The sequence below is a fragment of the Neodiprion pinetum genome, chromosome 6 (assembly GCF_021155775.2).
Source record: "Neodiprion pinetum isolate iyNeoPine1 chromosome 6, iyNeoPine1.2, whole genome shotgun sequence".
In the NCBI taxonomy this organism is placed as follows: domain Eukaryota; kingdom Metazoa; phylum Arthropoda; class Insecta; order Hymenoptera; family Diprionidae; genus Neodiprion; species Neodiprion pinetum.
The window spans coordinates 19,693,233-19,716,669 of NC_060237.1; the positions used below are offsets into that span (position 1 = coordinate 19,693,233).

The 23,437-nt window shown below is 33.9% G+C and overlaps 2 protein-coding genes and 2 long non-coding RNA genes across 6 annotated transcripts in view; 1 reads left to right on the forward strand and 3 right to left on the reverse strand.

Moving 5' to 3' along the window:
• Window positions 1-79: 79 nt before the first annotated feature.
• Window positions 80-3,762, reverse strand: LOC124221198 (52 kDa repressor of the inhibitor of the protein kinase-like). The gene is made up of 3 exons (XM_046630961.2): window positions 3,228-3,762; window positions 2,798-2,988; window positions 80-2,717 (listed from the first exon to the last, which is right to left on the reverse strand). The coding sequence occupies exons 1-3, from the start codon at window positions 3,317-3,319 to the stop codon at window positions 2,278-2,280; spliced, it is 723 nt and encodes a 240-aa protein (XP_046486917.1). The 5' UTR covers window positions 3,320-3,762; the 3' UTR covers window positions 80-2,277.
• Window positions 3,763-5,441: 1,679 nt separating this feature from the next.
• Window positions 5,442-9,138, reverse strand: LOC124221203 (uncharacterized). The gene is made up of 3 exons (XR_006883762.2): window positions 7,584-9,138; window positions 7,018-7,327; window positions 5,442-6,324 (listed from the first exon to the last, which is right to left on the reverse strand). It is a non-coding gene; the product is annotated as an uncharacterized lncRNA (long non-coding RNA).
• Window positions 8,291-13,392, forward strand: LOC124221201 (uncharacterized). Of its 2 annotated transcripts, XR_006883760.1 has the most exons (3): window positions 8,291-8,305; window positions 8,812-8,969; window positions 9,261-13,392. It is a non-coding gene; the product is annotated as an uncharacterized lncRNA (long non-coding RNA). The 2 variants fall into 2 exon arrangements; XR_011177544.1 differs by lacking the exon at window positions 8,291-8,305 and having other exon boundaries at window positions 8,615-8,969.
• A 2,354-nt stretch (window positions 13,393-15,746) lies between these two features.
• The window catches only part of LOC124221185 (uncharacterized), an 83,554-nt gene continuing 75,863 nt past the window's right edge, over window positions 15,747-23,437 (reverse strand). For both annotated transcript variants that reach the window (XM_046630945.2, XM_046630946.2), the window contains 6 exons: window positions 22,679-22,893; window positions 20,588-20,910; window positions 18,988-20,475; window positions 18,640-18,799; window positions 18,323-18,491; window positions 15,747-18,172 (listed from right to left, as the gene is read on the reverse strand). In XM_046630945.2, the coding sequence (XP_046486901.1) occupies window positions 17,986-18,172; window positions 18,323-18,491; window positions 18,640-18,799; window positions 18,988-20,475; window positions 20,588-20,910; window positions 22,679-22,893 (2,542 nt within the window). In that variant the 3' untranslated portion in view covers window positions 15,747-17,985. The remainder of the gene's footprint in view (window positions 18,173-18,322; window positions 18,492-18,639; window positions 18,800-18,987; window positions 20,476-20,587; window positions 20,911-22,678; window positions 22,894-23,437) is intronic.

Below are 23,437 nucleotides of genomic sequence, written 5' to 3' on the forward strand. Positions count from 1 at the left end.
CACAGTGCGGCATAGTCGAAGAGGATTAGATAGAGAAAACGGTGCCATAAGGCCGCAACGTATTTTTGCGTACACGGCATTCCCTACTCATTTCTGCAGCGCCTGTCTCAAGTGGGAGCGTAAACAACAGCCCTCCTCACCCAACTAGACAGATGAATTGAAGGAGTGTGGGTTGAAGAATGAAACCAACGATGAAGCCAAAATATTTGGTTATCGTAAAATTAATTTTTATTCCAAACAGGTAAAAAATATTTCTATGGCATTCGACACATCGTTATCCAATCATAAGATATACTTATCATTCGTTAATGCTACAAAAACGCGGTCTGATGATTCGACTCGGCCAATGGCGTCTTATTCTTAAAAACGTTTTTAAAAAAGTTGTCACTTATGTGCAGCATAGTTCACTCAATGCACATACAAGTTGAATTAATATTTACCAAAACTGCCGTTACATTTTGAACATGTATACAAGAATCTATAACAAGTTTGAATTGGCGTTCCCAATGCTGCAGAATTTAAAAAACTGTTTTCTTGCGCATGTACTAATTTGTTGGTCTCTGCATACTGTTTCATATTGATAAATAACTGTAATCCTCAAAGGAAGTATCGGATTGAATCATCAAAATTTGCTAGCACTTTTCACAGGTATGTTGCAAAAGATACCTTTTACAGAGAAACCCATCAATATAATAAATGGAATTATTTTCAGTAAATTGTTCAATGTGAGATTCTACGTATTCATGTGATTCATGAGCAATTGGTACTTCAATAATAATAGAAGAAAGAAGTTAAGTCGATCAAATAATTTATCCATATCCGAAAGAAACTATCCTGTCGAGTCATTTTCCAAGCATTTACAGTTGAGTCCCCAATTTTGTTCATTCAGACAAAACTTTCGAGGAAACATGTTAGTGTATACTGCAAACATCGACTTTGACAATAATTGAGCAGCAAACTTTAGTCTCATTTTTGAATAATAATCTGATAATGTTTGTGTGAAATTTTTGGAATGATTCAAGTTGGTTTGCCCACTGCTTCGTATATTTCTTTAGCCAACTTCAATGAACCATTCCTCCTTTGTACTGTAATAGGTATTTTTTCTAATTGTGTCTCATTTACTTAAAAAGGTGCAGTGGATCAAATATGATGCAGACGTTGTGACCATTCGATGTAAATAAATGATTAATCTGCGACTATTTACTTTTTTTTTTAAATCTACAATATTTAAGACCTTGATAAAAAAATTATAGCTTTCACTATCAGTGCTATTAACTTGAGGACTGCATCCAATATATCAGAGGTTTTGTTAGAAATACCTTTAGTACGTAAAAACCAGTACCCAACAGCTTCTTTTACATTTATATTCATAAATGTAATCATACAATCTAAGGAAGTTTTTGCTGTATTTAACGTACGATTCTTACAATCATCGTCTACTTCAATGAATTTATCAATGTTTTCATCTTAAATTCTTCTGACGTCAAGAGAATTTTGTTGAAAAGAAGAGATCCAACCGGATAAACTGAAAATTGTCATTGATATTTGCATATTACCTTTATGGAAGGTAGAGTGAACATTTTTCGGAGAAACCTACAAACCTTTGAAGTGATAAATAATTGAGAACACGATATTATTGAATGTTTTGTCGTATCAATTGTGATACTTGCTACTCTTAGCTTAATGTAGCTGCGTTGCTAACAACATATGAGCCTAGATGATTTTTTCCTTTTTTTTTTAGATCTGGTTTTTTTTTGTTGTACCTAGTTTTAGTCTGTTAATTCTGCTAAACAATGCAGTTATCATTCTTCTTTGAGCATTGAGGCGCATTGTTTCTAGTGTTGTCATTATCTGTCTTTTGATATTCTTACGACTAGGTGTACTATTATATTTAATTGGCATCTTGTCAAGTGGTGGTGTCGTGTCACTAATATATGATGGTCTGTTGTCGCTAATTGAAGCATTACACAAGAGTGGTTGTTCATCCTCTGTTGCAATATTGAAACAAAGTGCAGATGCACGAACAGCCACTGTAGATAATGCAGAAACAGCGGCAACATCCAGAATATCATCTTCGATCAAATATAAATACATTTTTCACCGTGAATACAATTTTCTTAATAACTATGCACAGTTGAATAATATAAACTTATAAAATTAAGACACATATGATCAAACATGTTCTATCGAAATTCATGTATAATTATTTGGAGTGATATCACTAGCATAATCAAACGCTTGCTTTGTAGCTAAGGTTCGATTTTATTTACATATGTTCTAATATGTAACTATTGGGTTTTTTGGATCATTGATAATATTTACAATTATTTTCCTGTTTTCATCGGAGATTATTATCTGACCTATGTTATTGGCGTGAATATTGATTATTTGTGTTCGTGAGGGTGATACTTTGCCCTGTTCTGTTGTTTCTGACAAATGCGACTCTGTATGATTATCTGTAATTCGGAATTCCATCTGCGTCCGTGGGGGTGCTACTCTGTTCTGTTCTGTTGTTTCCGGAAAATGCGATTCTGTATGATTATCTGTAATTCGGAATTCCATCTGTGTTCGTGGGGGTGATACTCTGTTCTGTTCTGCTTCTTCTGGCAAATGCGATGCTGTATGATTATCTGTAATACGGAAGTCCATCTGTGTTCGTGGGGGCGATACTCTGTTCTGTTTTGCAGTTTCTGGCAAATGCGACTCTGTATGTTTACCTATAATTCGGTATTCCATATCATCACATATAATAACGAAAAATGCATTGATCAAAGTAGATAATACAAAATTTACACACCTTCAACAGATTTCTGACTATGTGATTTTTCGGGCGATTTTTCGTTTGGTTTAATGGTTGGTACAGCGTTTTGGACTAACAAAGGCCTTGGAAATTTCTTTCTAATCTGGTTATTGTCAAAATGGTCTGTACAGATTCGAATGCTACCATAGCAATTCTTTGGTCCAAGGAATTTCAACCATTTTTCACGCCTGTAAACAAAAAAATGTATATGACAGAGATATAGTGCGCACTGATTACACGATAAGGTGTAATTGGATAAGTGCCGCAAAAAATGAATCTCAACTTCAAGAGTAAATATATAATTACAAACTAGTTATATCGTTTTTATTTTATCCTCACCACAGAAATGGTTATAGAGTAGTTTTCGACGATTAATCAGAGATTAAGATTGCTATGGAATATTACTTTCTTTCAGTAAAGAACTTACGTTTCGGGATCCTTCGGTAATCGAAAGAAGGAATGTTCTTTATCGGTGCTTGACATGCTTCGGCATCCTTTGACGTTGCACCGTAACACCATTTTCCAATTTTGGTATTTACAAATATCACTAATTTCAAGCCTGTTGGGTATCCCCGGTATTCACCCTGCATTCATACTACATACTATTGGCGTCCGTACCTAACATGATCGCACTGATGAAACAAGTGATAACTCACGGCGCTGCCGCAGCGTGACGCTGCGGTAGCATTTTGCTGCCGTAAAAATTCAGCCTGAGAACGCTCAGAGTAGTTCCTGAAATCGCCGGAGTGACTTCAACAGTTGGAACAAGTTTGAGCGAAGCATCGGCCGGCGTGATTCGCATCATTCGTGTATGAGAAATGTGCGCGGAAAGACGCGGTCGAATGTCGTGTATTCAATGCGCGTACTCTATTAATCCAACTGTTTTGTCACTGTGAGTGGACACGATTATTTATAAATAAGTTATGTGGTATAACACGTTCATCCAGTTATTTGCGATGCTTTCAATCATTTCGTATTTGTTTTATTCTCAATATTTCGTTACGTTGACGTTACTAACTTCAACCTCGTGCGCTGTGCCGTACAGTTTGTGTTCAAAGTGACACCGACGATGAGCTGACATTCTGACAGCCGGTAAACAACTTGGGTAAGCCTCGGCATACGATTTACTACATTCAGTCCCTGACATATTGAAGTTCATGCAACTGTTTAGCACTTTTAGACGTCTTCTTTCAAATAATGTGTGTCCAATATGTATTAAAGTAGTTCACCATAAAAAAAAAATTTGTCCAGATGAATCCGCACTGAAAAAAAGTAAGTTTTTTTTTTGGTTAACCACCCTAGTACATATGTAATATTTACATAATGTGGCAACCTGCAATCACGCCATTTGATGATATTGCAGTCTTCCCAATTAAAGTCGGAAAATTCTAGCAATTCCTAAAGTGTCAGAAAGCTATCCTGAAATGTCCTAAATTACACGAGTTACCCTAAAAATTTCGGGAATATCGACAGTTTTTTTCTTTTCCCATTTTCTTTAAGTTTTCAGTACAAAATCGATACTATAGATACATTACCTTTACTGACACCAAGTCTTGAATCTAATTGGCATCAGTAGACTGAAATATTTCACCAAATTGTTGCAACTTTGTGCTGTCAGATCTCAAATTTGATCAACGGTCAGTATTTGTTGTCAATTGAGTAATATTAGTGCAATTAGTGATTGAATGAAAGACAATCGTTATTTACTTCGTTAAATGAGACTTTTATTACTAGTGAATAAGAGAGTGGGTAGGTGAAAATTGGTTCATTTGTACAAGTCTAATAAAACAGATCAGTATTAAATGATAATACTGATTACGATAACAATCGACATGAATCATTTGTCAAATCAGCAGAAAGAAATTTAAGTACTTGTATAGTCTTCAGTGTCAACCCTGCCTTGATTCAAGAATTGATGAATGGATCAGCATTTTTCTTCACCATAATCAACTATTAGGGATACTTAATGAAAGAGATTAATGATGATTTTAAAGTACAGACATCAGCATTAGTAACTGCGAACCATATTTTTTCAAGTAGTCGCAAATTGGTATTTTGCCACCAATGATGTAGTGAAGCTTGCACCAGCATGTGAAGCTATTCATCAGAATCCTTGTACATCTACCTTAGTCTTCGTCTCTCTGGTCGCTATGTCTGCTCTAAAATTCCTAGAGCTTGATCACCCAGCGATGAAAGGAATGAAAGTTGTTTGGGTTCTTACGATTTAGAAGTTACGGTTACTTAATAAAAATGTGGGCTGCTTTTCTACACTTGGTATTAATGTCACATGCCTGTTAATATTTGTCACTGGTGTCTTTTATTGAGCTTGTTATTCCAGCAAATTCATTATCATTTTGAATCTACTTTTATTTATTATACTTATATAATAATGAGAAGATGTTACTATATTCAGAAAATTAGGAATAATTTTTGTTCAATTTAATTGCTTTTTTTAATAAGCATCAATTTTTGTTAAATGATAAAATTGCTATTCAATTTTTTCAACATTGTATGGATTTACTAAATTTAAAAAAAGAATTTCTTCCTTTTTTGAACAGTTTATACCCCAGTTAAATTAATTAGTGAGCCTGCATCAACAATGAAAATGATTTATTTGCCTTACATGCATCTGAGTGTAATATAATTCGTGATTTTCAATAAATCATATTATATCAATATTAAAGGTACGTGGACTCATAGGTATATGGATCATCATTTTTTTACCTGTAAAAAAATGATCACATTTTAGGAAATAGCATTCAGTAGCATTCATTTCAATGCAAAGCATTGGGGCATCTTGACTAGCATCTTGGGGTCTAGCCAGCTAACCAAGTTAATTACATACTGCGGTTTGCCTCTTTGTGGTATTCTCACCTGACCACCACTCACCAGACATTGATAAAACCAATTGCATTGTTGCCGAGTTTTATGAACAGATTCTACCTGGTTCACAAGTCATTCGATTTCATGTATTAATTAATTTAATTTACTTGTTCGTTGGGAATTAACGTTCAAATCTCCAATGAAATTTGAAGCATTCACTGAAATAACAATGGAGCAACGCGCTATTTTAATGATGATGCTAAAGCTAGCTGTGGATTCACAAAAATTTCATATATGCAGTGATTATCATGGATAAAAGCACTCGAATCAATGATGTTTTAACATTTCTAATACTTATCTACTGATTCAAATAATTTGATCATGAAAAATAATCTGTATAAGAACTTTCAGTGAATTGACGGCTTGCTATCGGCAACTAACATCAGCTTCAGATTTCAATGTAGTGTATTTCCACAAAATAAACAAATGGTCAGCCATTGGTGCTGGTTTATAATGTCCAGATAGAGATCATTTAGTATGATTTATACTGTATGTGTCCATCCTTTAATCTGCTGGCGGTCGGGATTTTTTTTCGTTGATACATGCCTAGTTTGGTGGGATACGTCCATATAATCATCCTTCAATGTTCCCCGGATATGTTCGAATCATGGCAACACCACTATAGTGGTGTTGCCGGCCGTCTAGAGGTTAAGGAAATAGAATGCGATATTGTACATAGTTTTATTCACGCTTTAAAAGTGGTTCTCGAAAGTAGCTAGTTATTTGTATTATTAGTGCTCGTTATGCATCTAAGATTTTTTTCTTCATTAGAATCTTCAGTGTTCCCAGTGAACTGTAGAAAAGCACATCGCCGTGCACATAGACACATAATGGGTTTCAATGTCAGATAATTTGCAAACCGAACAAAATCTATTCTTAGAACTCGACAGTTTGTTTTGTCTATGTTCCATAATGGCTCCAGAATTTTTTCAGAATTCTCAGTGTCTTGGAAGATTGGAAAATTCAACTAAATGTTGGTGAAGTGCAAAATGCTATGCATTGTGTACTTCAGCCAGGTTTCTTCCAGAAACTGAAAAGAAAAAAAAATCAATGGGCCAAAACTGAATTCAGTTTAATCAAAACTAAAATTTTAGCAGTCGTAACGTAATATATAATTTTAGTTTTTATCAAGTTCTCTGCTCTTTTGTAATAGAACGTGGAATCCTCCTTCAATATAGAAATGGGAGCTTTAGTGCACAGAATTCAGGGCTGTTCGTACCGATTTTTTCAAATGAAAATAATTTTCACATTTTCTTTCGAGTAAGACAACACTTTTCGTGCGTGGACTTGATACTCCGCGGTTTTCAGGCATGGTTGATTCCGTTAAAGCTTACCTTTACACCTCTCCGCCATCTAGTAAAAACAGGTGGGAAAACAGTCTACGTTTGTCCATACAAGTCCCTGTGATATTTATGCGAAGTTTTCGATGAAATCCGTCAGGTAGCGCTGCCACAGAGGTATTCCAAATGTAGCATATTTGAATGTCCATAACAACCATTTCAGTGTTCGTACAGAAAATCTCATGCCCTGACTGAATTCTGCAGTCATTGAACTGTTCAGAAGCAGATAGAGGAGTAACACATCACACGTACGCTTTATAGATGCGTGGTACTGTTGACTGAAGATATACATAGACTGCTAGCCCTAAGTTATTAGGAATGCCCTAAGTTAGCCCTAAGTTAAAGGAATTAATGAAATAAACTGAGTAATTCTCTTTATTAATCTTCGTATATCTGACACACACACACACACACACACACATATATATATATATATATATCATCACTTCGGCTGCAGTTTTCGCGAGGTTGACAGCATTGGTAGTACTGTTACGTTCTGAGAGGAACGTTTCGAGTCGATTCTGATTCGCTGCGTGATTTAAATTATTCTCCTGACTTACGTAGTTGGTATATATAAATCTCGGGAATCCGCTGATCAGCTCCTCAGATTTTCTCGTTCAACTCCCCTACAATTCTGAGAGTTTGTTAGGTAAGGCTCGTGCCAACCATCACTACGCGTGATTGAAATAATTATTTATAACAACACTTGGGTTAACTACACATTTATTAACGATCTCCTTCTAGTTCTCAATGGTAGGTTTACAATTGTCGTACAAACTGATGTTAATCACTATCGCAGTCACAAACTGTTAATAAGTCTCGGAGGTTCTGAATTACTTATAATGTGATTTGATTCTAGGATTTCGGTAAGGTTCTGATCTGTTGTCTATGATGTTTGAAGTTCGTCTGTTCTATTCTGTTCTCTGAAAGGGTTGAATTGGTGGGAAAGTAGGAGGAGTTCAAAAAGAGTCGCGGTTTCTCACGGGTCTCGGATGATTGGTTAAGGATGATGAAATAATTGGGAGTAAGGTTTTTGATTAGGACATGAGATCTCGGTGGGGGATTAGCGCGAGGTGGTTGGTTTAGGGAAGCAAACGGCGAAGCGCTAATTGGTCTTATCGTCATTAAAATGAAGGTGCTATTGTGTCGCTATTTCTGGTGTAACCGGCCAATCTGGGCAAAGAAATACACCAGAAATAGCGACACAAGTCGACTTGAGTCAGTAAATGGAAAGCACCCACTGAGAGTTCCCATGGTTGGGGTCTTAGACCATACATTTAGGGTATTCACAAACACATGCATGTACACTACGAACAGAGACGAGTGATTTTCGCCCCTTGCATTCTCCATAATTGAAAACTTCGAGCATTCATTGGGTGGAATGGTATACCTTGGATGCAATTGTTGTCGATGAAGTAGCTTTGGTTGACCAAAAATGAGCCTGAAGTTAGGATAAAATATTAATAAAATAGCCTCAGAACAGCTGACACGATGCGCTATTGGCACAATAAACGTGGTCTCCGCCCGAAACTAGTAGAATCATCTTTTGCTCATCTACTAATGTTGTGAATTGTGCAGACACTGAGCAACTATTTCACTCACAATAATTTTTTAGTAAAAATGGTTGAATCGCAATCCCAACTTGTAAATTAGTCTAAATTCTGCGAATTTATGCAACGCAAATCAGCTGTAGGTGTGTTATACATACACTGACACAGGGATATGCATGTGAATTTCCCCACCATGGTTACCTCTCACAGCCGTGCTTGACTGACATACTTATGTTAGTATATAGATGAGTGCCGTGCTCAAAGCACGTAAAAAGCCGGACATCCCGTGTCTGCTTTTAGGTTAGTAGTAGAGATCGGTTAATTTGAATCGAGGTTGTTTATGACCGTCATTGAAAGAATAATTGATTACAGAATAATATTACTTATTGTGAAAAAGTAAGTGCGAAATATTTCTTATTTCTATAATAATTTTTGTCAATTTTATAGATAACTATATGTCGTTAAGAGGGTGCTCTGGTTGATTTCGACGTTGGTATCTCGAAATATCGAAGCCCACGTATCTCAAACTCGAAAAAGAGCGAATTTTATATGCAGTTTTGAACATAAACGCTCCAATACATTTTCCATAGACGCAGAAATTAAGAATAAAAAATAAAGAAATTTAATTCAACTTGTAATTATTTCAGCGTATCGATAACAAGGCAATCTTTTTGGTTTGTTTTCCAGATGATTTCGACCCAAGGGTTAATAAAAATATGTGGGTATGGAACATTTGGTATGGTCGGTGTTGTGTTAATACTTCATAATGAGGTTCAGACACGTATTCGCAAATCCGTATGCTACACTGAGGCTTTTAAATATCTTCATGAGAATGAAAAAGCTGTTGATTATTTTGGGCAACCTATAAAAGCTGGCTATGCCAATAACTATACCGAATCTGATTATCAACCAGACACAGTCCTTTGGTATAAAGTTCCGCTAAAAGGTCCAAAAGGCAATGGAACATTGCTTTACAAAGCTATTAAGGACGAGAAATGGTCGTTGTCTAAGGTGGAAGTTGAGTTAGAAAAACTTCCAGGGAAAAGATTTCTAATAATAGACAATATTGAAAAGAGCCTAGAGTCTAGTGAATAATGTGTCATTTATACAGTAAGTTATTTAGAGGAGAAGTTTTGAAATAAAACAATAAAACTTTATTTTGGAAGATTGGTTTTCCCTGGAAATTTTGCGTGGGTCTTTGTTTTGTGCAACATTTCTCTTGCTGTTGTTTATACGTATTTGTCACGTAAATAAATCGTGATGACTTTGTTGAGGAATAGTTTTCATTTTTCCTAATTTTTGAATCCTTACTTTCTCAATATCATATTGTGGAATCACAAAAGTTGATGCTTATGTTTATATATTTCAGTTAGATACAGATAAATCTTCATCAAACAACTTTTTCAGAATTATTGGTTGTAAAAGTTCTCCGTGTCAAAGTTTTCTAGTCATATGTACTTAATTCGATAGTTGTTAGCTCATGCCAGAATCAAATGAAGTATTATATATATTTATGTATATATTTACATAACAGCAGTTATTCATATAATCAATTTTAAATAAACCAATGACAAATTTGCAAAGATTTATCATTCTGGAGGAAAATTTTTATTAATCGCCATCTTGTCTTGAACGATTTCTTTTAATTATCATTATCATGTAGATTATTTCGTATTTTGATTTTTTACAATTTTCAAATTACTTCAATCTGTCTGATCGATAAGTAATTATCACACTTTTACCATATAATTTTTATTGTATTTTTCAGTTTGTTAATTCTATTTATCACTTGTTTACCTTATGTAATCAAGGCAGTTGTAAACAATAAATAGTATTTATATATTTCATAGACAATATACGTAAATCTTACCAGATGGATGAAATTAATTTGTGGCACAAACCAGTTTTTTGGCCAATGGTTTTAATGCCCATTAATTGGATAATTTTTAGTATTCGACGGAATATAGTAGCTCTCTATATGAGAGTTTGAGAATCAGAACTGTTAAATATAGTTTACATCAAAAATCAAATTCGTGTCCTTAAATTTATACTTGAAATGAAACTGGCAAAAGTAGTAGAAATTTGTTATTTATACAAATTTTCGACGTTTCAATTTTCGTCCCGTTCTACCAATACTTGACAATTGAATGACCATAAGCAAGAGGATGTGCCCAATGAGGTCCTACAACAACTGGTCCGTGAATGAGAGGTGCTGGAGCAACGAGTGGTACCGAAACTACAGCGGGTCCAGGGCTGATAAGAAGATGCCTCTTATCACGGGCCTCATTATCCAACGGGGCACTTGTGACAAATACCCCGCAGAATAGCGCAGCGAAGAGAGTTAGCTGCAACGTAAAAATATCCCAACAGTATAGATTAGACACTTATTACCCAAAGAACGATTCCTTCTTACTAACAAAATCATTTTGGAATTTATCAGTTGTATTTATTCTAGTTGAATAAAAAAATTAAATCAATTCTAAACGCGATCGCAATACTGACGATGGGTGTAAAATAAATTACCCGATGAAAGATTAGTCTTGACTTTGTCATTTCTTTTTTCTATTTGCAATAGAGAATGGAAATCATTTACATAAGGACTAGAAGTTGAATTTCGATATGCATCCTCATTTTTGTTTTTTTCCAGAAAATTGTACTGTATGAGGCATCTAAACTTTTTTATGACAATACCGCGGTTTAGTCCTGAGGCTAATTATTGATTAGATGTATGAAAACGGATCTTACCAACAGCTTCATGTTTCAAATTGTAATTGTGTAGACTACTTCGAAGATCAAGTCGTACTGTACTCTCTTCGATCCGTTGCCACAGTTTATATATGTTACGGAAAGCCAATAAACAGCATCATGGTCAATACCTTTGTGTTAACATATTCGAGATATCTTATTGTTTGATTTATAAATTTATACGGTAAAAATGTAGGCGTATATATTATTCTTAGGTGCACTCATTGACCACCTTATATTGATTTGTCCTTAACTGTGATCAATACAAGTATCACTGCTTCAATTAGCATGAATAATGAGTTTCACTCTTCTGTGTAACGGGATGTCTTGAATTTACATTCAATCTATAAAGAGATAATCATGAAATATTATCACTACCGCAATCATACATATCTCACGAGTGCTTAAATACGTATTATTGTTTTACTAAAGAGACCCTGTACAAAAACTATGCTCGAATTTTGGTATGAGTTTTTTCGAAAATTGAGATCCTCAGTTGATTGAACAATATGTACGTGATTTACAGTGCCAATTGTTATGCAGTCAAAGTCGTTATTTTTTTTTTGTTTTTAATATGACATAATACTTTATTCATTTCGTCATTACATTTTGTAATTTCTAAATTTTTGTCATAAGAAAAGCTTATGTTGCCTATACGCAATAGTATCTCATTATTCATAGATCGAATGATCTTGAAAACTGATATCTATTAGCAATACCGTTTCCAGGACCTTGAACTAGAAAAAAAAGTAGTAATTATACTACGCTCACCACACCCTTTTCATACCATAATCTGATACTAGACAAGGATGTATCCAGGAAGAAATAGCTTGCTGCATCGGCTGTTTGTATATATTTAATCTTATCGTGTAAGCAGTCACTTGTAAGACATTCACTTTAGATTTATGGATCTATTGTGTATCCATTTCTAATTCCAGATGACTCATTATAAGCACAGCATTGAATGGCTACATTAATTCGCTAATTAAATTGAAATTTTTTTTCCATAAACCGTTCACAGTTGAATCACAGGTCTTGAAAACTTTCTCAACTAAATATTGGCATTAAACATTTCTATTTTTTTAATGTAGGGAACAATGTTATGTCGTTAAGTTTTTCAATCATTTCATCAAATATAATAGATTGTACCGGAAAAATAAACTTAAAAAAGGGAATAAAGTTGGTAAAGAATTTGATGGGCCCTTGTAAGACTTTCAAGTTTGGTCATATACATGTATCTTACCTGCTTATGGTGATGTCAATGTAGGGTTGAATGTTTCACACGCTTATCGAATTAGTTTCTTGCACAACAAATTACCAATTGAGTAAATTTGCAAGAGATCCAGTTTACAGTGAAATATATCCTATGCAATAATGTAACGAGCACATTCAAATTTTTACCAATCTGAAAAAGTTTTACATGCGATCCACGTTTATGTTATAATTTATTTGTTTTCCAGTATGAGACGTATTATAATATTATTATAATTTATGATTAAAAGTTTAAACTGGATCTGTTGCAGTGATACGAAAAGTTGGATGATCCATATTTTGTAACGAAAAATGAGCGAATAATTTATTAGACTGATTTTGTTTATTATACAATGTTACAAGGCTAGCCTACGTTCCTTTACATTCTAGCTTTGCTGTTTTTCTTACGATTGTTGATCATGATGGAAAATGCATCACTGCTCCAATGTGGAGGAGATGTTTTGATTAGGAGTAATACAGAAGACTAACTTGTTTATAGGTAGAGAATAAAAATATGCATACACGTGGGACATTTAACAAGAACCCACCCAAACTTCAGCATCTAATATTCTTTATTGTCTAATGACATTGAATTGGCATAGTAAGGCCAAAATAAGATTTAATATTTTGAAGTAAATCCAAATTTTGATGCATGAAAAGTAGTAGAATTTGCCCAAAATGTTCCATATACATTTATATGTGGAAGAAATGATAGATTGCACACAATCTTGATTTACGTGTTTACTTTTAGTACATTTTCATTAATTGTCCACGTATACATCAGTAGGTGATGTTGGAGAATTCTTCAAATTCGTAAGTTAGATCCGCGATGCAAAAATTGTATCAATTAACGGTGAAAAAAATTGACGCAACAAAAATTTCTGTTAGAAGAAACGAGATCTATTTTGAACTTGTTCCTAATGTGAAGTTGCCAGAGGAAGATTTTTGAAATCTGATTATACATTTTACAAAACCAAGTAATTTTTTTAATGTGTAAACTCTATTTGGCACATAAGAGATGTTTACATTTGATAAAAGTTTTTAAGTAGACTACTGCATGATGCAATTGTTACTCTAAAACGCAACACTGGATTTTCAAATCAGCAAATTAATGTATCTTGAAACCTACACTATAAACAGTTACGTTGGTCAACCGTATTAACCCGTGGCACCAAAATTGGTTTGTGCTCTTTTCTTCTACGAAGCTTGTATATATACCTATATAATGCCTAACTGTCCATATATATATATATGTATATGGAATATTATATATACATATATATATATTATATTATATATACATATATATATATTATATTATACATATAGACATATATATATATATATTGAATACCGCTAATGCATGACACTTAACTGTTAATATTCATATTTGTTGTTTTTCAAGTATAAAAATCGGTCATCTTTAAAATATGAACCGTTGGATTCATGGTACTTAGGATGAGCAAGTTGTATAATCTTAGTGGAAAGTTCTAATTGTTAATCAGCATTCATATGTATCTCACTACATTGTTTTGCGTCAAAAAGTGTCATACATTATTGAGTACTGTTATGTTTTATTTTCCTTTTTTTCTTCTGCAATATACATTATTCACCCGTCGCATATAATAATATATTTTTTGTGTTCTAGTTATCCAAATATATATATATGTGAGTGTGTGTGTGTGTGTGTGTTATAGGTATATATATATGTATGTATTATTCATGTATACATTTATCCTAATTCTTGTGTAGAAATAACTCTTTTTATTGTATCTGTATATTTTATGCGGCACTGCTATTTGGTTGGCTGTCTGTCAAAATATGTATAATACGCTATGAAAGAAAAAAGGTTATTCAAATGCTTAACATTCATGAAAAGTGCCCGCTTTACTCAACGAGTCGCTCAATAGATGGGAATTTTGCGATACGGATATTCAACTTTTGACGTGATTGTAGAACATTTGTGTTGCACATCTTCGAAATTCAAACACAACAGACACATCAATAACACTTCACTAGCCGAGACTAGCGTGATTAACTATATGAATAGTACATGCAATTACAGGTGTTGTATACATATGTTTACGGTCAGTTTTGGAAATATTTGGAAACTGATGTAGTAAAAACAATTACGTCCGCTAGAGTATAGACTTTAGCTTTTCACTAAAAAATTTGGTGGGGAGTAAACAGTTATGTACCTGTAGAGTAAAATTACAAAAATTAGATTCCTATTTACACGAAGGTCTTGTCAATCACAAGTTTCATTTATACTATTTAAATGAATTATCTAAGAATTGCTACTTTGGTATTTTGTTGTTACGTATTACAGTATAGAAGAACCACCAGTATAACAGAAAAAAAACATATTTATACATATATACCTGTATAGCATATTTCGAGATATTTACTGTGTTTATTTTAAATCTTTGTTGTTTGATTTATTATACAATTTTTTTTTAAGTTCCGGTTAATTTGATAAGCTGAATTTCTTTTGTCAGAATTTACTTTTATAATTTAGTTTAATATATATTATATATTACTAATAGTTTAATAACACACAACGTAGACTGTGGAGCGAACATGTCATTCTGAATTCAGACTGTCGTAATTTCTTCTGTGACTCCACAAGGGTATTATAGAGCTCAGTGAAAAATTTTGGATACTAATGAATACAGAGAATTATTAGTACATATTCTATCGGAACAAGCAAATGTTTTTCATAGCAAAAGTCTACAGCGATATTTTTTAAACAAAGTCTATACAAATATTATTCAGATGAGGAAGGTAATATATTGTCAACATAACTCAACTAGACTGCTTATTTGATAAATGCAGGGACATAGTACTTTCAATACCACTGTCTCACACCTAATATTACTTATTGTTTCGAAAAATTCATCAAATTCATAAGATGAAATGAATCATAAGCAGTCGACGAGTCATACCGTGTTTGAGCCCATTAGTTGTGACATGTGTTAAAGGATACGTGCAATACAAATAGGAAGAATGAAAATAAAACAAATTTATGCCAACAGCAACTCGGATTTTTGACATTATATTAGTTTATCGATTAACATAAACACACATGTTTCGGCTAGTAAAAATGACAATTACAATATTTCATGAAATAGTTAAACTAATATTTTTCAACAGCGAACCATCAAGCGCCGTACAATGGAATTTATTAAGTTTTATTTCAAAAACTGATTTTTTTTTTTTTTTGATTAAAGCAAATGCAACAGCCAGCATCATGGCTTTTCGTTTTACTTCTAGGCTTAAGAATAAATTATGGATACAGTATTGTTTTTTTTCATTTTCTTTTTCACTTTGTTTTTAGATCCATCCCTATATAAATGAACAGAGGATATGCATTTTTGTGCAATGTTCCCATGTTAACCATTCTAGGAATTAATTTTTGATACATTAAATTATTCATCTCTCTGCGCTCGGCGATCTTTGACATGGCTGCACGTCTCTTATTATTTCATTGATATATTGTTATCAAAAATTACACTTTCCGATTTCCTTACACGATAAAAAGGAATATAAAATTAATTACTAACACGCTGTTTGTTATTAGGTGTTTCTAAATAGTAACAAATTATAAATTAATAAAATATATTAAATCATGATCAAATGATTTTTGAAAATGAAAGAATGTTTTGGTATGACGGTCTTTCAAATGGTTTTTTTGCTTTTTTCTTTTTTTTTAAGCTTTTTGTTTTTTCTTTTCTTGGATTGGATTGGAAATAACTTACAACCTAGGTCCAATATATTAGATATTAAATAATCATCATCAATAATATATTAATTTTAAATAATATAATTTTTAACAAAACACCTACTGCTAACAACGTAAATGATTAATTAATGTTCATGATTTTCCATTTGGAATTTATTGTTTATCGCAATAATTGTTCTATATCACTGCTTAGCTGATATTTTAATTACTGAAGAATTCCGAACGTTCAATTCAATTCTTAGGTATGTGAACACCGATGCCAAAGAAATATTACAATGCAATTAGAAAAGTACTGTTTCAGGTTATATGCAATATCATTTTATTTTTAATCGTTAGTAAGATCTAATTACGATGCAAACTTTGTCCATAAATTGTAGTGTTTCGACACTTTCTAGATCCAGATGTAATATTTGCTGGTAAGAGTAAGATTATATATTTTTGAAATTACCATGCATTCATTTTAAAGTACTTTTACATTTGTTATATGTACACAATTTAAATTCACGCAGAATCGTTTTCTAAAGCTTCGTTTAAGGGGAAAGTTGTTCTCGGTGAACGAAAAAAAAAAGGAAAACATTTGCTATTTTACTTTCTTACCGCTTTTCGGTAAAATGAAACTATCTTTGCATCACATTAGCATCTAGATCTGAAGGCATCCACTGTGATTGAAATAACATTTTGAAATATTTTTATATTTCTCACGTATACTATTTCGCTAACGCAGAATAATTTCAAGCCTTAAACCAATGAAAACATATACTTAGAGAATGGAAGTCTCTTGTAACGTGTTAGGGCTAAACTATTAGATATCCTTAGCTTACCTGGGTAGAGGCTTATTTCTATTTTCGCTAAATGGTCGTATTTGCGTTTGATTCCCATCTGAAACTGCTCGAAGGTTTATAAAAGTTCTTTTACCGTAAATAATGGAATCATTCGCCTCTTTCAAAAATATATTGTAAACGTGTAAATACTATTTCGCAAAAAATATAAATATTCTCTCTATAAAATTATGAAATTTTCTAAAAATGTCTATTACAGTAATTGATACAGAGCGACATCAGTGATGAAATAATAGACATTTAAGGTACCAAAAACAGAAAATATCATTCGAAGAAAGAATATTACGTAATCATCCTGCAATCTCAATAATATCGTATTGTTCGTATGCCAATAGCGGCAGATTAATTCAATGTGTCTCCTCTGGCAGAATTATAATCATATTTACAAATTGGAAAGCTGGATTTGAGACACTGACGTAATTGTTGAAGCTTAGGTGTTTATTTAGTTGAAGAATAGGCGGGGTTATGTAATGGAATTTTCCAAAATTATTATCGCGTCGACATGTCCTTTGATTCTAGCTTACGTAGAAGATGTATTAAAAAAATACAATTTCACTCCTTCAGAAAGAGAGAAAGATGAAACGATTGTGGACGTTATGTGACTGCACTTACAATTTGCAAATGTGTATACATATAAATATATCACAATACGTTGATTAACCTTAATGATGTAATTATTTCATCATTGCAGACTCTCTGGCCTTAAAAAATGCCTATAACAATAAGTGATAAGAGACCTGCGTGCAGTTTTACACGGTTCACAAATTTTTTCCTCTTTATCTTTCTTTTGTGCATCTCATTTGTTCCTAATCATTTTGTTCCACAAAAATTCGAATCATCCAGGATTCTTGACCAATTTTTTACCGCGATAGTCGTAAACGCGTCGACAAAATAACACAATATCTGCGGGCACTGGTAATGGCGGTAACCGGCTAACTCTTGGATACAACTGATCTCCGCGTGGTACAATCAGACCAGGTGATTCCAGCCCTTCTTGTAATCTTCGTAAATCTTTGCGGTATCTGAGCATAAGAAATAATTATATGTTAATTATTAGGGTACAAATTTTCGTTGTTGACATACTATAAAGCTGTAAAAATGTATTTGTATCATATGCTTATACGTTTCATGACATTGTTTCGTGGCTAAATCTGTTTTCTTATTTCTCTTACCGGCAATATTCATTGAATGTTAGGACATAGCACTTGTCTTCTATGCAAGCAACGCTGTTTGCATCTCTATGTCGCGATGCGAATACTTCATCCTCTGTATCACATTGTGTACACCCCTGTTCCGTGTGCTCGGGTCGATAGTACCACAGTAAGGAAAACATCATTTCCCCTGTGCATAAAATGTATCGTGTAAGATATTTGCATATTCAAACTGGTGAAATCACATCAGAGTCAATCGTATGCACTTTATTTCATAATGTAGAGAGTGTTAGTGGTTGAGGCTTTGATAAATTGATGTATTAATTTATTTTCTTTACCATCGTGTGGATTCTCCCAGAGCGCGGCAATCTTTGCCACATATGGTAGATCTGCTTTTCGTACGCCGCTCTTAAGCAGGACACAATCTCGAGGCTTCAGGACATCGCCGCTTACGTGTTTCATGCTCGCGTAGCAGCGTCGAAATGCTAATTCCTCATTCTAAAACAATTTCATGTACAAACTTACGATATTCGTCGTTAAAATTATGTATAAAAATTTCTAGACAAAAAGTAAACAGAAATTGTCATAATAGTACAGCCAACGACTGTAACGAACTAGTGAATTTATTAGCTAGTATTTTATAAATGAGAAAAGTAATAACACCTGCAGTGAAACTTTACGCTTACCGTCAAATAAACCTTAGCCTCATATGATTCTCCTTCCCAACTCCAACCATTGCTCCATTTGGGTTTTAAACTCGGTCTTCTAATCAGTGCTAAATTCTCTTCGACTGCTAGGCTTTCCTCAGACTTGATGCATGCCTTTCTGTTGATAGACTTCTTTGTGCTCTTACGTCTGTTTTTCATTAGCGTTGGTTTCCTAATATCGGTATGAGTCGATACACTGTCGTTGGTCAATTTGCTTACTTTGGCTTTAGAAATAGTTTCACTTTGTTTTAATATTTCTGATGTCAATTTTGTATCCTCTGCTAATTTAGTATTTTCAATTTTGGATTTAGTGTTGAGAATTTTCGTTTTGACTTTAGTTTTAGGCTTAGCATTTTGTAACTTGAGTTTTGATTCTCGAGACCGTCCATTTGTTGCTTTACATTGGATCTTGGATTGACTGTTCTTTATTTCCGATATCTCGACCAAATTGATTTTACTCGGCACTGTTTTAGGCAAACTTGTTTTTTTCCCAACCTTTTTCAGCGTTGATAACAAGTTTGAAATTTTCTTCCTCTCAGCAGGTTCACTCATTTTGAGAGTCTTTTCATTTTTCTTGGTTATTTTTAAACCTTCTTCAATTACGCTGTTTATCGTCTCCATTATTGAAGTTTCACTTGCATTTTGCTTGATACTAGGAATGCCGAGATCGTTCAGCAGTTTTAAAGTTTTGTTTTTTTTTACTGCAGGTTCGCACTGACTTACCAATTCGGATTTTCGTTTTCGATGAATCGGTTCTTTCCTCGTGTACTTTTTCTTTTGAACATTTTCTGTCGACTGAATTGTCTCATTGCTTAATAGTGATAATTTTGAATTTGGTAATGAAGCACTATTAGCAAAATCTCTAACTGAACCAACTGACAAAGTCCTTTTATTAATTTTACGCTTCTTCTTATTGTCAGACAGACTATCAAGGGATAACTTACGTTTTGTTATTTTTTGACACTTTGGTTGTTCTTGAACATGAACAAGTTTATCAGAAATTTCTTTTTCGTCTACTGTTTCTTGAACCGTCGATTCATAATCTGGTTTTTTCCAATTTTCATTTTCAATCAAAACAACTTCATTTAATTCCTCTTTAACATTATCACTTTCCAATTTGTCATCAATTAACATGATTCCAGAATCTTTATCCATATTCAAAACGGCCAACTGTCCCTTAACGCACTGTTCGCATTTTATTTCACATTTATAACCAGATTCGCATTTGACGTTGCAATTTGCTTCACAAGGTATATCGTCACTCACCTTTTCACTACAAGATTCACATTTAACATTGTTATTCTCCAATTTAAAGTTTGGTAATTTATTATTGGTACATTGCACGGTTGTTGGCAACTTTTCATTAGGTGATAAAGTTTCAGTCTTCACTTCGCATGTCGTCGATGTGCAGGCATGTTTTTGACAGTTGCATTGTGACATCTTGTTGTTCTGACAACTCTTCTCATCCTGTAACATGAAAATGGAATGCATTTAATTAACTCAAAGCATAAATATTTCAAATATCGCTGCACTGATATATTTACAACAAGAAAAATAAAAGGATCACGCCGAAATTTACCTTTGCTCTACAATCCTGATTTTGTGTGCGGTTGTGACCACTATTTTGATTGTGCTGTGGAGGGGGTGGCGGTTGATTCAGCGTGAGATTACAATGATTGTTGATTTGGACGCGATCTGTGTCCCAGGCATTGGCACCGTGGGGGGGCGCCAGTCCAGCTAGGCCCCTAGCAGGTGACGGGGGCCCTACCAAAGCACTGGGCGGCAATGACAGACCGGGCCCTGAGCCCACTGGCGCCCCCTTACCATTACCAATAAGGGGCCCAGTATCCACGTTTTTTGGACACGATTGCATCGGACACGGGCAACTTTGAAAGGCTGCGTCTGTGAAAATTTGATTATCAGAGTATTGGACGGGTCCTTTGAGTTTATGATACCTAAAAGCTTAAGGGGAGAGAAATTTTTTTTTGATAATTACTTAACCATATCTAAAAATCAAACCCCATTCTTCAAGATTTACTTTGTGGTAGTATGTGAACTCAAGAAAAGTTTTGATCTTCTACGATGCAAGTGTATAATGCACGAGGAAGCTTTCACGGCAGACTTTCTCTGCGTTGTGGTAAAATATTCCTTGTGCACACACTTTCGTTGCAGAGAATTGAAAGTTTTTGTAATTTTGCCGGAAGGTACACATTAGGGCGAAGTGAAAAAGATGTCATTTATAGGTTGATCAACTTGTACGCTGAAATCCTGAAAACCTATCCCAAAAAAATTACCAAGTCTTTGGGTTCCTCGACGACCATTAAATCTAACCACTTTTTAGTTATTTCGGGTGCGTTTACTAATTGCAACTCCCAGGTCACCTATACTTGTCACATATTATACATTGTATTAAATGTATCATAATATATTATATTACGAACATACCTGACTAATAATAATAAAAAATAAATAATAAAAATAATATTTCGACTGACCTAATGTCTTATAAGAGTAGAGTTGCATTTAACATATGTGACTCTCGATCGTTGAAGATTTGGAACTTAACGTTCATTAAGGAACCAATGACGCGCTTAAGTGAAAAAATTCTATCGGGTGGATTTCGCAGAATTTTGGAATTAAACTTCACAGTATATGATTTCTGATTTCGAAAATGACTTTTTTTGCTGTAGCTTAGTCCTTCTACTAGCAAAATCCAAATTTTGGAGGAAAACAATTTTGAGTAAACTTCTTCTGTAATTTTGAAAATAAAAAAATAAAACAAGAAATGAAGTCCATCCTTGAGGTCGTAATGATGTAAGACATAGATCGAAAAAGGGTGATCAGTCGAAAAATACAGTTTTCCGAAAATTGGGAAAAACGTAGAAAGTGGTTTCGACTTTTTCAATATGGCAAGATTCCTTCTATTCGTGAATTAGGTATTCAAAGATATAATAGTTAAAAGTGAGATGCGGGTCAAAAATTCCAAATGGTCAAAACACCGACCTTTATCGACCTTCACGTAAGCCTTGAAGCGTTTACCACATATGAGTCATTCCATGTCAAATCGAACACTTTGCGGTTAAAATATCGAACGAAAACTTTTATTTGCCCAAAATTGTTTTGATGTCTTTTTACGAAAAAAAAAGAGATACTTGTGCGACGAAAAAAATTTAATATCTATACTTTCGATTTTAGAATATAATTTCAAATTTGGCACACGCGAACCTTATACCTTGGTGCGTAGCGTCATAAGGCAGAAAGATCGAATTTTTTCAAAAAGATCTCACCATAGATCTGATTTAAAAATTGGTGTTTTAACGTACAACTAGAAAAAGAATACTATCGATACTAGATTTTTTTTTGTCGAACATGTATCACTCCTTTTTGTTGTAGAATATATCAAATAAATATCAGGCAAATTTAAAATGGCAATGTTTCAAGAGTGTTCGGTTTGAGGTGGTACATGAGGATTGGTAACGTTCGAAGTTTTGACCATTCGGTGTGATGGTCAGTCTGACCATTGACCTGCAGTCGAAAAGTGAATTTCTTCTGGAGGGGAACAAAATGTAATTTGATTAATCCTTTTTTTCCACTAATTGTCTCAATTGTGCAACAGATAGTTATCTTTTTTTATTTATTGGAATACTATATTTCGAATATCGATACTTACGATCTACGAAAGGTCTTCCTTGCGGGTGCATGTATGCCGGATTTCCAGGGGGTGGAGGGGGCGGTGGTGGGGGCGGATAGCCGCCGTAATATGGAGGTGGAGGGTATTCTGCAGGTGGTGGTGGAGGTGGTTGATACTCGACCACTCCTGGTCCACCTCCGCCACCAGAACCTCCGCCTCCAGGGCCACCTGATTCTTGGTACCCATAGTACTGGCTGAAAAATAAATGATAAATTACATTTATCTTTGCATTTGAATCCTTATGGGTGCAATGAATCTAATACTAATTCACTATTTGTACACTTGCAATGATATTCTATGTTAATATTCGAACAAGTGTGATTTGCCTTTTAACTAAATCTTTTTTTCCAACGAGTCTCTAAGTTTGTGATAATTACTGTTATAGCTACTTGTTTATTGTGTTGAGGAATCGAGAAGTGACCGAAAAGTATAACTTGCGACGAAAATATAAATCCTCTCCTGAGTAACTTACGTTTACGGATTTTTTGTTATTTATTTTATAATCCAAAACAAAACGTAATTGTGAATCTTCCGTGTGGAAGTGATTTCGACATTTTCAATTGATTAGTTCGTGAGAGCAAAATTAATATTGAAAAAAATAACTGAAATATAAATAAAATATGAATGGAAATTTGGAGGATAAAAAAGGCCCACCTATTTTCATATTTCATTCATCTATAGATTATAGGGTTTCATCCAAGTTTTTGCAGATAAAAACAAACTACCGACTGATAGATA